Genomic DNA, 17,049 nt, shown 5'->3' with positions numbered 1-17,049 from the left:
GGGAGACTGCTTCAAATTGGTTCTGTGGATCGCTCCTTTTATACAAAATTAACTCATAGGACAACATGGTACACAAAAGTTTACAACCTGGTTCCCATAATTATCCCCCAGAGGGGTCGCTTTGGTCACTTTGGTACACATAAGGTCCGGAACATAAGTGCGGAAACATTTGGCGGTTCCCAACTGTAAAAACCCATCTTCCCAACATTAGTGAATTCTAATCGGCAGTAAAACAGATCGAAATAGGGACAAGGACAGGTGCAGAGGAAGATGGAGACAGTGGGGGATTGAAAAGAGTGTAAAAGGGGAGGTATCGGGAAACACGAGATACAGGCATCAAAGGGACGTGCCTAATGAGATGCACGGCTGAGACAATAAACCGGACGGCAAGATGAGCCTCGAGCGGGGCCATCTGCCTTACAGTATCATCCCCCTCATCGTAAAAGATATTTACAAAGTACATGTGTCTTCCACAAATATCCTGAGAGTCCCAGGGTGACGAAGCGGACAGTGTCCGTTCGCTGGCTACTTGAGGGCAAGAGACAAAATGGATGCCGTATCTAAGATGGAACCCGTGGGTACAGATGAAAAACCCACATATCAAACGAACGGTTTAAGTTAGCACAGCGAAACTGCGCACACTTACTAAACTCGTCATTTGCGGTTCTTAGATACCAGACTCGACCATATTCGTGCGAGTCGAAAACATCACTTAAAATTGTCACGGAACCTCAATACACAGAGCCAGATCAGGAGGATGAGAGTTCTCTTACATCGCTCTTAAAGCATGGAACACCTCCCACTCCACATCAGAGCCTTCGTCTCTGTTCTTGAATTGCACAAGAGGCTGAGGACGTGGCTTATCAGTTAATGAACCTATCATAGGAAGGGCTAAGAACACATTCCTGTTCAGTGCCAGGATACCCTCGCTGTGATTGTGCACTTTACAAGTACACTTAACATAACATAGGCCTGATGCTGTTCCACCATGTCGTGCCACTCAAGCGCTGGATGTTCACTGCCCGACTCTGTGGTAAGAACCAGAAGCACACTGGCAAGAAGTGGGTGTCCGGCTGCACACTGTTCAAATCAGGGCACAGTGGCGGTGTCTTTTGTTTAACAGGATGCCCTGTTCTGATTGAAAGACATTGCACAAAAAGTAATATAAATATAATTGTGCCTATCTGAAGGTAATGAACACCTTTCTTTTCTGGCCATATCCGTGAACTGTCGCAAGTTGATACTAACACTGTTGGACAACCCTGTGAGCCAGCTGAACCAGAGTAGCTAATGGCTGAAAAAGGCTGTCCGCAAACCTGTTTCGGTATCTGTATATATATGTGTTGTGATTTGCATAATGACAAGAGCTGTCTGTATGTGAGACCTAAATATATACCCTCACCGTGAACTTGCTTTTGGATAAATAGTTAAAAAGAACTATTTTGCAAGTTTCTTATGATCTCTCTACCTAAAATTGTGAAAATAGACTTTTAGTCACAACCAGGCCTTTTCATAGAAATAAAAAATTATTTTCCTCACACAGTGTAAACAGCATTTTGTAGCTTGTCACTGTTGGGATATACTTTTCTAAATATTTGGTAAATCCAAGCTTCACACATTAAGCACTCTCTCCCCTTTGGGCTACATGATATCTTTAGTGATTACTTATCTAATATTTACAGATATACCTTTTCTATGTGACAGAGCCCTTTCCTCAGACGTTATTGCAGTGTTTGCAGCTGCACCCTGCTAGGCCACAGTGGTGAACATGGAGCCATGGTAGTCCAATAATGCATGTGGGTGACGTAAACATCCCCTGCAGTCACATGTGATATTTCATTTCCATGTCATTGGTGCAATACCTGCACCATCTTATCATAGTCTTGGTGGAAAGTAAAGTTAGCCAATTGGAGGCAGCCAGTTTCACCTCTTGTTATTGTGACCTCACACACAATGTTAGGCTGAATGGTAATGTCACAGTGCACAGATCAAAATACTAGCAGAAAATAGTTCCAAAAAGTGGGGAATCTCTCAAAAAGATGACCTTTTCACAGTTTCACAGAGGAAAACTTTGAAATAACTTTAAAATTGCATAGATTCAGGTAAACTGCAGGCAGAGGAAGGAGTCTGATTGGAGAGTATAGGACATGGAGTCACAGCCCTGGGGATGTTGGTGACAGCAGTTACAGCGCCACCGAATAGTTCACTTGTTAGCTCCCGTAGAGGAGAGACACACCAACATGCATGGACCACTCCTCTTCAAGTTCTTTTAAGTCAATAGTGCAAGAGACACATTGGAAGGAGAATGGGAGTCTCTAGTGAAACTGTAACTGTTACGACCACTAACCCCTGTGATGTCCTTTGATGCAGCGGTAATTTCTTCTGGTAATTTCTCAATGCAAAACCCTACTTTACCGCTGAAAAGGTGTTGGGCCCTTGACACCATGTTTTACCTTCAGGAGACTTTAAATAAACATGAACAGTCAAAAATGCAATTATTATTTTAGCCAATGAAGAGAGTTGTTGAGTATTTTAAAGGGTTTTATTTTTTAGTCAAAAGCTACGTTTTTTTCTCTGACCCTTTATTCATTAGTAAAATGTCAATCAGGTTACAGAATTTGGAAAACAGGAAAAATAGCATTAATACAGAACATATTACAGTCTGCATAAAAGCATTACACGTAGGAAAGAAAATGTGGCGCAAAATATCAGTCAAAACTCTTAAAGAGTTTTTAAGAAAAATAGTCTTGCAAGGCTAATTAATAATTAAATAGTTTGCAAAAATCTCCTATAAAGAGAAATAAATGCATAAGACAAATACATCTTTTCTGACCTAATTAATTAGTCAAAGCATAAACTTAAAGTTTAGCATCTAAATCTTAAAAAAGCCTTTCTATCTGTTGCTGCTCTCTGCATCTCTGCCACTCTGATAGGAGCTGCTCCTTGAAAGCACCCCCTCCTTCACCAGACCTTAAAGGAATGTGGCCTGGTGCCAAAAATAGGAAGTGCCAGGACTTTCTGAAAAAATACATGAGCAAGGGAAATCCTCCCCTCTCCTCGGATGCAATCTTTACCCTCAGTGATATCCTCCCGCGACGTTTCTCGTACCTAACCCATAGAATGTCTGGTCTAATCTGTTCCTTCTCTCTAATGAGCCTAGAAGCCAACCACACCTCCAAAGAGGTAATTATTTATACTCTAATTCTTGGCAGACTACACAAAAATGTTGCATGTTCAGGAAAACTTGTACCTGATTGGTCAGCCACGATGGCATGAGGTCTCACTATCCTGATCTCATTCTAAATTCCTGACCATGCCAGTTTTAACAAAAGATTATTTACAACAAGGGGTGGTGATGGACAGAGTCTCTGAATTAAGCAGAGTACTCTCACCCAGTCAAGAGATCAGGGCTAGATCCAACACCGTTTTTTAGCTCATTGCACCATCCCAGTTTCAGAACCTGGCTGTATGCAAATTAGTCTGTCCCTGGCCCAGTGCATCATGGGAACAGGGCAGACCAGACTACAAAAGCCAATTCTTACACTGGGAAGGAAACAAGCTTCCGGGGACCGGTTTCTGCCATTTCAGGCGTCTTCGGCCCGGCTTGCTTGAATCCTGATGGTGCAATGAGCAAGGGACTCACATCTGAGTATACCCTTCCACGCTTAGGGTGGACAAAATTATTTACAACAAGGGGTGGTGATGGACAGAGTCTCTGAATTAAGCAGAGTACTCTCACCCAGTCAAGAGATCAGGGCTAGATCCAACACCGTTTTTTAGCTCATTGCACCATCCCAGTTTCAGAACCTGGCTGTATGCAAATTAGTCTGTCCCTGGCCCAGTGCATCATGGGAACAGGGCAGACCAGACTACAAAAGCCAATTCTTACACTGGGAAGGAAACAAGCTTCCCGGGACCGGTTTCTGCCATTTCAGGCGTCTTCGGCCCGGCTTGCTTGAATCCTGATGGTGCAATGAGCAAGGGACTCACATCTGAGTATACCCTTCCACGCTTAGGGTGGACAAAATTATTTACAACAAGGGGTGGTGATGGACAGAGTCTCTGAATTAAGCAGAGTACTCTCACCCAGTCAAGAGATCAGGGCTAGATCCAACACCGTTTTTTAGCTCATTGCACCATCCCAGTTTCAGAACCTGGCTGTATGCAAATTAGTCTGTCCCTGGCCCAGTGCATCATGGGAACAGGGCAGACCAGACTACAAAAGCCAATTCTTACACTGGGAAGGAAACAAGCTTCCGGGGACCGGTTTCTGCCATTTCAGGCGTCTTCGGCCCGGCTTGCTTGAATCCTGATGGTGCAATGAGCAAGGGACTCACATCTGAGTATACCCTTCCACGCTTAGGGTGGACAAAATTATTTACAACAAGGGGTGGTGATGGACAGAGTCTCTGAATTAAGCAGAGTACTCTCACCCAGTCAAGAGATCAGGGCTAGATCCAACACCGAAATAACGGTGATGGATCAAGCCCTGATCTTTTGACTGGGTAAGAGTGGTCTGCTTAATTCAGACACTCTGTTCATCACCACCCCCTTTTCTGTATCGTTTTTGGCCACTATAGGTGTGGCAGGGTATACTCAGACATGAGTCCCTTGCTCACTGCTCCATCAGGATTCAAGCAAGCCGGGCCGACGAGGCTGAAATGCCAGAAACCGGTCCCCGGTAGCTTGTATCCTTTCTGGTGAAGAATTGGCTTGGTAGTTTGGTCTGCCCTGTTCCCATGATGCACTGAGCCAGGGACAGACTAATTTGCATATAGCCAGGTTCTGAGCTGGGATGGGGCAGTGAGCTAAATAACGGTGATGGATCAAGCCCTGATCTTTTGACTGGGTAAGAGTGGTCTGCTTAATTCAGACACTCTGTTCATCACCACCCCCTTTTCTGTATCGTTTTTGGCCACTATAGGTGTGGCAGGGTATACTCAGACATGAGTCCCTTGCTCACTGCTCCATCAGGATTCAAGCAAGCCGGGCCGACGAGGCTGAAATGCCAGAAACCGGTCCCCGGTAGCTTGTATCCTTTCTGGTGAAGAATTGGCTTGGTAGTTTGGTCTGCCCTGTTCCCATGATGCACTGGGCCAGGGACAGACTAATTTGCATATAGCCAGGTTCTGAGCTGGGATGGGGCAGTGAGCTAAATAACGGTGATGGATCAAGCCCTGATCTTTTGACTGGGTAAGAGTGGTCTGCTTAATTCAGACACTCTGTTCATCACCACCCCCTTTTCTGTATCGTTTTTGGCCACTATAGGTGTGGCAGGGTATACTCAGACATGAGTCCCTTGCTCACTGCTCCATCAGGATTCAAGCAAGCCGGGCCGACGAGGCTGAAATGCCAGAAACCGGTCCCCGGTAGCTTGTATCCTTTCTGGTGAAGAATTGGCTTGGTAGTTTGGTCTGCCCTGTTCCCATGATGCACTGGGCCAGGGACAGACTAATTTGCATATAGCCAGGTTCTGAGCTGGGATGGGGCAGTGAGCTAAATAACGGTGATGGATCAAGCCCTGATCTTTTGACTGGGTAAGAGTGGTCTGCTTAATTCAGACACTCTGTTCATCACCACCCCCTTTTCTGTATCGTTTTTGGCCACTATAGGTGTGGCAGGGTATACTCAGACATGAGTCCCTTGCTCACTGCTCCATCAGGATTCAAGCAAGCCGGGCAGACGAGGCTGAAATGCCAGAAACCGGTCCCCGGTAGCTTGTATCCTTTCTGGTGAAGAATTGGCTTGGTAGTTTGGTCTGCCCTGTTCCCATGATGCACTGGGCCAGGGACAGACTAATTTGCATATAGCCAGGTTCTGAGCTGGGATGGGGCAGTGAGCTAAATAACGGTGATGGATCAAGCCCTGATCTTTTGACTGGGTAAGAGTGGTCTGCTTAATTCAGACACTCTGTTCATCACCACCCCCTTTTCTGTATCGTTTTTGGCCACTATAGGTGTGGCAGGGTATACTCAGACATGAGTCCCTTGCTCACTGCTCCATCAGGATTCAAGCAAGCCGGGCCGACGAGGCTGAAATGCCAGAAACCGGTCCCCGGTAGCTTGTATCCTTTCTGGTGAAGAATTGGCTTGGTAGTTTGGTCTGCCCTGTTCCCATGATGCACTGGGCCAGGGACAGACTAATTTGCATATAGCCAGGTTCTGAGCTGGGAAGGGGCAGTGAGCTAAATAACGGTGATGGATCAAGCCCTGATCTTTTGACTGGGTAAGAGTGGTCTGCTTAATTCAGACACTCTGTTCATCACCACCCCCTTTTCTGTATCGTTTTTGGCCACTATAGGTGTGGCAGGGTATACTCAGACATGAGTCCCTTGCTCACTGCTCCATCAGGATTCAAGCAAGCCGGGCCGACGAGGCTGAAATGCCAGAAACCGGTCCCCGGTAGCTTGTATCCTTTCTGGTGAAGAATTGGCTTGGTAGTTTGGTCTGCCCTGTTCCCATGATGCACTGGGCCAGGGACAGACTAATTTGCATATAGCCAGGTTCTGAGCTGGGATGGGGCAGTGAGCTAAATAACGGTGATGGATCAAGCCCTGATCTTTTGACTGGGTAAGAGTGGTCTGCTTAATTCAGACACTCTGTTCATCACCACCCCCTTTTCTGTATCGTTTTTGGCCACTATAGGTGTGGCAGGGTATACTCAGACATGAGTCCCTTGCTCACTGCTCCATCAGGATTCAAGCAAGCCGGGCCGACGAGGCTGAAATGCCAGAAACCGGTCCCCGGTAGCTTGTATCCTTTCTGGTGAAGAATTGGCTTGGTAGTTTGGTCTGCCCTGTTCCCATGATGCACTGGGCCAGGGACAGACTAATTTGCATATAGCCAGGTTCTGAGCTGGGATGGGGCAGTGAGCTAAATAACGGTGATGGATCAAGCCCTGATCTTTTGACTGGGTAAGAGTGGTCTGCTTAATTCAGACACTCTGTTCATCACCACCCCCTTTTCTGTACAGTTTTAACAAAAGAAGCGCACATGATTTAATACATTTATAAGTTTAGTAACATTTACTAGGAAAAATGTTTCTATCTTTTCCTTCCTTCCTGTCACAGCACAGGCTGGACGGATACTTTAGCTAACACTGGTACATTGGCACAATCACAAGAATGTACAGTTCACAGTAGCCTTGGCTCCTTCTTGTCATGAGGAAAGCTGGCACAATTCTGCGCATGCTCTCTTCTTGTAATGCAAGTCACAGCCTTGCTGGATTCACAAGCAGCCATGTTTTCTTAGGCCCCAAAACAAACACAATAGAGTATTAATTTCATGTAAATCAGCCCATTATGTTTCCTTCCCTTATACTAATACCTCTTATAAATGTTTACTTAGCCAAGCTATTAGATTAAAGCAGCTTTTTCTATTATTTGTATACAACATGCAAAAAATGTGCAATGTACAACATAGCATTATTATGCTTTAGTGTAAATTTTAAAAGCGCACACTGTTAATACAGCGCACACAGCAACATGCTTTAATGTTTTAGATAGATTTTCAGGCAAAAAAGCATTTAGCCCCATGTGTAGTGTTTGGTTCATTTGTTAATTCACACACATTATAAAAAGAGGTGTTTTAAACTGAATTATATATATATTTCTTTTCAAATATCCAACAAGCCAAAGTCTCAAGACAGAAATAGTGAATTTAGATTACAAGGATGAACTGGGAAGAGAGAAACACATTCTATTAATCTTCAAAGCTAAAAAGGCCACTTTTCTCTACACTGCACAAAAACACATGTTAATTCAGCACAAGCATTTCAGACTGACTAGGCCTCTCTTTCATATTTTTCATGTGCCATGTTTTTAACTTGCACCAAAATGTGCGTGGCAGTTTAAATGCAGTCTGGCTGAAGCACAAAAATAAACAATGCCTGACCGCAGATGAAATCTGCTCCATCACCTTTATGATGTCAAGAGCAAAGTAATGTTTTTATTTCTTTATTATAGGCGAGTAGAGCGTTCATAACTATATTGTGATAAGGAACCGAAGTATGGGGTTTTATTTAGGAATTGCAGGTCTCCCATGTATTCCACTGTTATTATTGGAACGTTATGATGAAGGTAGGGAACAGAATGTGTTTAAGTAACGGCCCTGTGAAGTGTTTTGTGTTATTCTGTGAATTCTGCTCTTTTCCCTGTTGTTCCCGTGTTTCACTTCTGGGCGCTTAGATTAACCATCGCTGTTTTCACTACTGTGTAAAATGCCAACGTATAAAGTTCCTACTTGTGAAAAGAGTGCATGCGGTGTGTGTGCTGCATCTTGACCCCGATGTTTCCTCTTCTAGGCTTTGTGTGAGAAGGTCCCTGCTGACCCGGAACACCTCAACGCGAGACGGAAGTGGAGGGACGCCTGCCTGGGCCAACTTGCAAAGCTGAAAAAAGAAATGCAGTGAGGTGGGCGCAGGCTCCATTGGATGGGCACCCTGCTGCTGAGTAGCTGATTCCAGAGTACAGATCTCAGTCCTGCAATAAATAAGAAGCCATTCATGGACATTACAAAGCATTAGAAGTCATTTTTCATGTCTCGTATTTGCTACGTGGCTTCCCTATCTCTAACAGCTTTGCCCCCTCAAGTGGCACTGCACGCTGCTTCCTTGTGCCTTGTAGTGCTATAAAGCCAGGCTAGAAAGCAAAAGACACCTATATGATGGATGGAATGCAGAGCAAATCAAACATTCACCCCGAGTCAATAGACCTGGGTTAAATCCATTGTTCTTTTGAGCACTCTGTGCACCCCCTCATTAATATGTTGCTCACCTAAAGGCGGGTCCATCATGGCAAAATTAACTTTCCTTTCAGAGCCTTCAGTTTTCAACTAAATCAGACACTTCTCGAACGGGATCAGCAGCTTCATTTCTGGATCGAATATTGTCCAAGGTCTTATTTCTTAGATCCCCATGTAATCCTGGCTGAAGGAAATAGCGATTGGAATTCAATATTTTCAAAATGTAATTTGTATTTCATATCATAAATCATGAATGCATGCTACTTTGGCTCCCAAGAATGGGTAAATGCTGGCGAGCTCACATTAGCAAACTCCTTTTGCTTTCTGGTGCTGAGAGAGGACTCCTCCCCATTATGCCAAGAGACTTCAAGTTGCTTCTGTCACAGAGCTATCCCTGAAAAGTGCCATGTGACCTCCCTACACTGTAAGCTCTGCCTCCTTGAAGATTTTTAATGCAGTGGTGATAGATGCAGCTCTGCGAGGGTCTGATCATTGCCAGATTGCCAGGATAACCATTGACTAGGATTATGGTTCCTCTTTCATTTCATTGTATGTACAGTTATTACAGGTGGATATCCTGAAAACCTGACAAGGGTCTGCTTTTCTAGCCCTCACGGGATGGCCTGCTTGATGGTGCAGGTGGATGTAGCAGAGTATGCATTATGTAGTGGTAATGCTGGTCTAAGGCTCCCTTCACCTGAGACTATTCACTGTAAGGTCAGTACCCAGAGGCTGTTGGCCCATTTCAGAAAGTGTTAGCCTGGTAAGTCAGAAATGTGTTGCCATTGGTCTACTATTGCTACAGTTAGAGTATATTGTACCTTTTACATAAGTTACAAAGAATACTAGGAGTAACCTTTGAAATTTACTCTATTCCTGGAGTACTCACATATGCATGTGGGCTTTCCGCCAGGTGAACATACGTTTGTATTAGCACATTTTTGTGTGTCTCCTGGGAATTTCTTTTTCTTGCAGACACACCTCCCTTCCAATTCCCATCATGAAAATGCACTTACATGATCATGATTACTTCTCAATACCACTGCTCCTGCTGCATTAGATATCTGTGACAGCAGAGAATCCTCAGCCAGTATCTATTAAAGCTAAGATATGCCCTGCTGACAGCAGTGTTCTATGGTTCAAATATTTTAAAATGAAATCATAACTTTTATGTTCAGTTTCTGCAGTCTCGGGGCATTAGCTGCACTGTATGTATCAAGAAAGAAGTAGAAAAGGAAGCTCAGAATCTTTCCTCTCTTCATTGTGTTTTAACATTCCTCCGGATCCTCAGCAGCAGCTTGCACTACCCTGGTGCAGAGTTTTATGCAGCAGTGTACTTTTTGTTATGCTGCGTAGAAATAAATGCTGAGGCCTTTATATGCACCACCTGTGCACTTTCTAAACGTCACTGTGTTAATTTGTCACTCTCTCTGGGCATTACAGTGAGCAGAGTTTCAAGTCAAAATAAACTTTATTCGGCCAAAGGTCATGAAAACACACATAAAATGGAAAAACATAGATTAAAAAAATTTCATCTAGTACAAAATCATAAACCATACCAAATTCCCAAATACAATTCTGATATAAATATTTAAAAGAGCCAAGTCCGATGGACTAAGTCATATCTAAAACTTTGAAAAATAGCCCATAAAATTCATATCTCTTCCGAATGTAAAAACTTGATTTTATAAAATGTAATACTGCAGAATAGATTTCTGGTGAGCCCAAAGACTGGAGGACTATTAAACCACCCATGTGCCGTCAACAACGGTGTCTTGGATCTCGATACAATGGGCACAACAAAAATAAATGTACGGTGCTTTGGATCGAAAGGCTCTCGCACACACAAAAAGATATATCCTGCTGCTGTGCACCCGGGCTGGAAAAGCAAATTTGAAGTGCAAAGTCTAAACAAAGTCAGCCAGTGACGAGATGTAGGGGAAACACACCACCTCAAGTAAGTTTTTAAGCCACAAGTTGTTGAAACTGTGGCATAGTTTACAATTGATTGTTTGGCCTGAGCAACGGCCACGCGTTTATTCGTGCAATGCTCTAAAAACAGTTCTTTAACACGTAATTTGTGATTGGGATCAATTGTTTGGGGGAATTTATCAAGATCGAGGAGGCCCAATCTATCGAAGGTGACCATAAAATACCTTAGCCATTGTATCTGGTCTACCCCATCTAATGGCATGCAGTCTGAAATGCAAGATCTAATTAGCCAGCCTCTGGAGGTGACCATATTCTAACCTTCAATAATAAAGGGGGTGATCCTATATGATCTTTCAGATAAGGCATCCCAAGCTCCTTATGGCAAATTAAGGTAGCTGTGCCCCCTGGGACTGACAGTAGCCTATGCAGAAATGTAATTTCTGCGCGCAGAAAGAAATCCGCCATATTTGACCCCCAGAAGCCAGCACCACATACCCTTATTGAGATTTACTTGCTCCTGTATAAATTCAACATTTCTGGAATTGGTTTATTTTGGAGCTTATGAGCAGATCTAAAAATAGCTAAACGTTCCGGTTAAAAGTCTGGTATCTAAGTGTTAAAAGCGGGGCCCAGCACAGTGGCTGGTTAAACAAGATCCCTAGATAATTAAAAAAAAAAATCCTTTGATAAGACAGAGTCCCCTGCTTTAACAGACTTTGATTAAGTGCTAGGGCTGGCACATGTCATTGCAGTGTTTGGTGTGTGAGTCTTTCTGTCTCTGGGTCAGTCGGGAGTACCCAGTCTTTACCCACGGAGGCTAAAGTCTGATTTTCACGATGACCAAGGACTCTGCAAATGAGTCCAATGAACATTAATTGTATGTACTTTTATCACATATGGGCTTCCTAAAGATCTGATTTTGTGCTCATTCTCGTTGACCTATGCTAGACACACCTGAAGTTCTAAATGCCTCTCGAGCTTATAAAGGACATCAGGAAGTAAAAACCTGATAACTGGAGCAACGAGCAGCACATACTTGGAATGGATCGCTAGCAGTGAATCGTCCCCTTTTTCAGTATTTACTTATACCGACAACTTTGGACCATAAGGGAATTGAAAAACTGATAGTCAAGTGTAGTCTTCTTTTCGGAACCACAGGGCTTAATGTTCAGTGAACCTAATTAAAGATCAATCAAGAATGTAAACCTTATAGGGCATACATTGCAACATTTGTGTTAACATAATTCTGCTATACGTCTCAAATGAACATTGTGAGCTAATTGTGGCTGTATTCATTATTTAGATTTCCTAATCAATGGTGCTTACTGATAGCACATGATGTTGATCTCTCTGCTAAAATATTTCGCATAACGCCATTTTGTATTGTGAGATATGCTTTGACTTGAATCATTTTATTAAACAATGGACTGACTGACTTTTGGTGATTTGTTATTGCTATTTGAGGATCCAGAAACGTCTGAGAGCTTTTAGTGTTGATTGATAGTATTGCTCATATCCATGCAACTATATGCAAGCCATAAAATAGGTGATGGGTTTCTTAATTTCCATCTCTTTATGTAAGGTAAAGTGCATGGTACATGGTGGAAATCAGGTGCTATACCTCCTTTACTTTGGATGCATTTGAAACAAGCGGGCGGAGGGAAGGGAGTGGAAGGTATGGAACCAGAGGGGCACAAATCCTGATGGGTGGGTCCCAATCTCTAACATCAACTCTCTTTAACTGCCAGCAGGCTCCTCTATTGCTCATGCTCGTTGGTGTAACCCCCAACTGTCAGAGAAGAGCAATCCACCCAATCGATGGGCAAGATAGTCTCTGTCAGCAATAAGGCCCGCAATTTCCCAAATCGCCCACTGCTTTACTACGTTTTTGCTAAGTTTATTCTAAATATTTGCTGACCAATCTTTTCAGAAGGAAAAAGCAAAGAAACAAATCTTGGACAGGGTGTAGGCAGTGGAAAGAAAGCGCATGAAGTGGTTTGATTAAAAAAGTGGATCGACTGATTAGAGGAATAGTGAACCAAGCTACACTGTTGCTTAAAGTTGCATATATGCTGTAAGACAGAGATACTGGATGAGTGTATTGGAAGGTTGTTGGCCTATGAGCTTCTTATATATGTTATCCCAGCTAAAAATGTAGATCGTCCTTCTAAGACGAGTATTCATGTACTGTGTGTTAGTAGGTGAATGATGGAGTTCAACACTCTTCCAAGGTAAAAACGTTTGTTTTATTTTCAGTTAAGACCATTTTGACTGCCATTACATCTAATCTTTTATCAACATTCTCCATGGATTCCCTGTCTGTGCTCTCTTCTATGTATTTTGCCTTACTAGGAACCCCCGCACTTTTGGACCCATCTTCCATATAGCCATCACTTGAGCTTACTATCTCCGGATCTGGATTGTAGCTGTTTTATTTGTTTCATCTGTGTATTTGCGCTACTTAAGGTGGCTTCTCTGGGTTCTCAAAAAGTTTCTGAAGCCACATTTATGCAAAAGTGCAGCTGCCCTCCTTGTATCCACAATCTCCATACGTCACACATTCCCTATGCACTGTTCAGGACCACTCTCTATTGCCAACTGTTGGCCACAATTTGAGTGTCTACTTAAGTTCCAATGAAGGGCATCCCATCCAGCTTACTCTCAAGGATGTGGCATTTATCACTGGACTATGAGGCCATGGTCAAGCTTCAACGTGGATTTACAACTTTATGGATTATGCGTCCAAAACCTAGTGTGAGCACACATTAGTGTTCTCATTGATTTCCTTGTTCTAGGTTTATATCTTCAATTTGACAGGCTATTTGCCCTCTCTCCATCATCCCTCTGCCATGTGGATTATCCATAGTAAAGGTCTGCTGTTCCCGAAGGAAGAAAAGCCCAATGAATATAGAGTGTACTGGAGAGCCTAGATAACAGGCTGATTTAGGAAGGTGTTATTTATATAGCTGGCAGCAATTAGTTTCAGAACTAAAATTGTCATCAAATTGTAACCAACATTGACATCTGTAACTTTATCTCATTAAGGCTTATCTGTGTCAGCATATACATTTACATTCCTTGACTGCTCTGCTAAGATTACTAGCAATTTTCAGTGTATCTTGTTTATTCAGAGCTTAGATAGTGTGCTATGTGTAATCTTTGATTACTTTAGAATGCAAAAGGGACAGGCACAATGTCCTATTTGCAAAAAACATGTTTGAGCTGTGAAAGAGATCAAGTTCAGTAAGAGTAAATGCTTGTCGTGGGGCTTTAACTTAGCAGGAATTTTGGTTATACAGTAACTCAGGCATTCTCCAATGGTTTGAGAATGGCTCTCTTTGCAGACTATTATCACTCCCTCCGGGTACTGCCTCATTTATATGCCATGCTGGGCCAGTTATTCATAGTCACAATATCATTATCTTGACATAATGGCTGAAAATTGATTGTGGGTTAGCCTTTGATGATAATGAAGTACAGTCTATACATTTGGACAATCCTAGTATATTAAATACCATACCTCTAGTGATTTGCAGCAATGAAGACGAGTGGGTCAAAGTTCTCGGCCTCAAAAAATCCCACTCACGTACAGCTATACATGGGGCCATCATGGCCGAGTACCTACGGGGTAATTGTGCCCCCACAGGGCTGATAGTGACTAATGCTCCCATGCTTTTTCTGAATGATAAGGAATTTCTCAAGGATTGGTCTCTGATAGCCTTGAGGTGCACGAGAGATTGGCTTATCCTTATAATTAAAACTGCTAAAAGGGTGGCTGACACTATTCTTGTTGAAATTCAAGTTTTAGAATCACAAATAAAGACTACCATTACTACTACCTTGTTCAAAAAAGCCCAGAGGAGACAAACTAAAATAATAAAGAATTTAAAGACTCCATTTTATTCACTAAATTAAAGAAGTTCAAAAAAGATCTGGCGAGATTCTCTGCAGAGAAAATTTACCGATATACCAGGGACTCATGACCCACAAGAGTTCAATAGAAATGGACGTAGAGGAGGGTCGACATAAGGGACTTCTAGTTCTGATGATATTTCCAGTGACTCAGACTCCTCTACTAAAAGCAGTACATCTACACGGGGTCGAGGTAGAGGAAACCAACAAAAATGGAAAGGTGTCAGTCAGAACCAATTTCCTCGATGGTGGCAACCCAACCCGTGGAAATATGGAGGCCTGGTTTTCCACAACAAATGGGCCCGGGTTTTCCACAACAAATGGGCCCTTTTGCCCCGCAACAATTTCCAGCAAATTTTAATACTCAGCCTTTTTAAGGCTTTGGCCTGGGCCGATCCAGAGGCAGGAGACTGGGACAACAGGCACAAGTTCACTGGAGCCCTCAACCACCATCTATGGATCTGAGGAGCGGCAAGAAGAAACCTCAAGATCAACCGGGGACCAGTGCCGGAACAGCCTTGTGATGAATTTGAGCTCAAGACCATTAACAGAGAGTGAAGATGCAGTCTTGAACAGAGGACTAGGATTTGTAGCCACACATGTGGGGGATCCCTTTCAGACTTGCATTGAGATGGCCAAATTCTTTCAAAAAATCAGACTACATTTTTTCTTCTCTAAACACACTAGAGACAAGATGAAGATCAACACTGGCCTCAAGAAACAATACACCTTTAATCCTTCAATGCAAGGTATGCCTGCTAAAGTCTTAGCATTTGAGCAAGCGGTGGAGAAAGATATCACCACACTGTGTCAAAAGGCTAATCATTCCTTTGTAAATTTACCTACAATTGAACAACAGGCCCTTCGCAGTCTTACGTCTGACTAAGATTTAACAATTAAACCAGCTGATAAAGACGATTGTCTTACTAGTTACCACCACCTACCGGGCAGAGTGTTTGAGACAATTACAAGACTGAAGAGCATACCGTCCTCGGACTATAGACCTAACAGAAAGAATTGGAACCACCATTACGAACATGGTAGAAGAAGCCATGGCAGAAGGTTGGATTACACCACAAGAGGCGGGCTTCTTGCGTACTGAGCACCCAATCATGCCATACTTCTACATCCTGCTTAAGGTGCATAAGGCACAGAGACCTCCACCGGGTTGTCCTATTATTTCAGGAATAGGTTCTATTTTAGAACCATTGTCTAATTCCGTAGACTATTTTTTGCGCCAAATGGTAAAAGAGATGCCTACCTTTCTGACTGTTGGGGGCTGTGTCCATGCTAGGTCTAGAAATATGCACTGGGACTCTTCTTTATCGGTTTGTGTTCATGAGCCAGGTTTAACCCATATGGAGGATGCCATCAGTCCTGCACCCTATTTGTTATACATTAATTCCTGGATTGAACCTGAGGCAGGACTGGTGCAGCTATTCTTAAGGTACTGTCTAGCTTTGAATACTGTGGGACAGACACCTTGGTTTGATATGTGAGGAAAGTATTTAACTTGTTGGGTACTCCCGAACTTTTCTCTAACCCAACAGGTATTACCTGGAAAGTAAAAGTTGAACTTCTCCGTTGCAACCATTGCCTTAGGGTTCCACTGTAGAGAGCCTAATCCATGAAGACTGTAGAAAATTACATCTTGATTGGGATAGAACCTTATTTAGTTCTAATTTCTAACAAGTCTTTTAGATATTATCTTACCTGTTTATGTTTGAGTACTTTGTGGTTGCATTTCTGTTACAGGAAACTCCGGCTGCGGATCTCCCCAAAAACCTATGTGATAATTTTTGTAATGAAAGCACCACACACTTTATGATCTTCTGCACCTTAAATTCTGCGCCAAGTACTTCCTTATTGGTCCCGATTGTATGTGAAGCCAATATCAGACGGGATCTTTTATTTTTGTTTACAGCATTTAGGTTCACTCTGTACAAGTTATGCTATAATTAACTTCATAATCAGTCATTCAGCGCCGGGAAACCCTTACGGGTAGCTGTCGCGCTATATAAACTTAATAAATAAATAATAAATAAATAAGAAGTGCTGTAAAGATTATGAAGCTCTATGGAGCATATTGAGCTCATTGTTAAACAAACATTACAATAAATGATCTGTATTTAAACATGCAGTCAATTAGTTTTAAATTACCTATGCATGCCCTGACAAAGACATCAGTTTCTCAATATATTCAACATTGTATTTTGTACCGAAATCATGTTTTAGGCAAACCTTGTTGCATTTACACCAAATTATTTTTGTAGCTTGTACCGAATCACTGTGTCTTAGATAAATGATATTGGATTTTGTTGTATATTATGGAACTATTTGAATTTTATAAATTTCTATTGTTTTTGTAGTTTTAAACTTTTATGGCTTTTCAGCTGAATAAAGAATATTGACTGAATTTCAGTAGTTATCCATAGTTGGTGCTCTGTAATTGCAACCCTCAGAA

The 17,049-nt window shown here is 42.6% G+C and overlaps 1 protein-coding gene across 1 annotated transcript in view; it reads left to right on the top strand.

Moving 5' to 3' along the window:
- The window catches only part of CRYL1 (crystallin lambda 1), a 599,473-nt gene extending 588,220 nt beyond the window's left edge, over nucleotides 1–11,253 (top strand). The window contains exon 8 of the mRNA XM_078657074.1: nucleotides 8,302–11,253. Within this exon, the coding sequence (XP_078513200.1) occupies nucleotides 8,302–8,409 (108 nt within the window). The 3' untranslated portion in view covers nucleotides 8,410–11,253. The remainder of the gene's footprint in view (nucleotides 1–8,301) is intronic.
- Nucleotides 11,254–17,049: the final 5,796 nt, after the last annotated feature.

This window comes from Lissotriton helveticus, chromosome 8 (assembly GCF_964261635.1).
Source record: "Lissotriton helveticus chromosome 8, aLisHel1.1, whole genome shotgun sequence".
NCBI classification, from domain to species: Eukaryota; Metazoa; Chordata; class Amphibia; order Caudata; family Salamandridae; genus Lissotriton; species Lissotriton helveticus.
The sequence above is the reverse complement of the archived record's forward strand: the minus strand, read 5'-3'. Positions and strand labels throughout refer to the sequence as shown.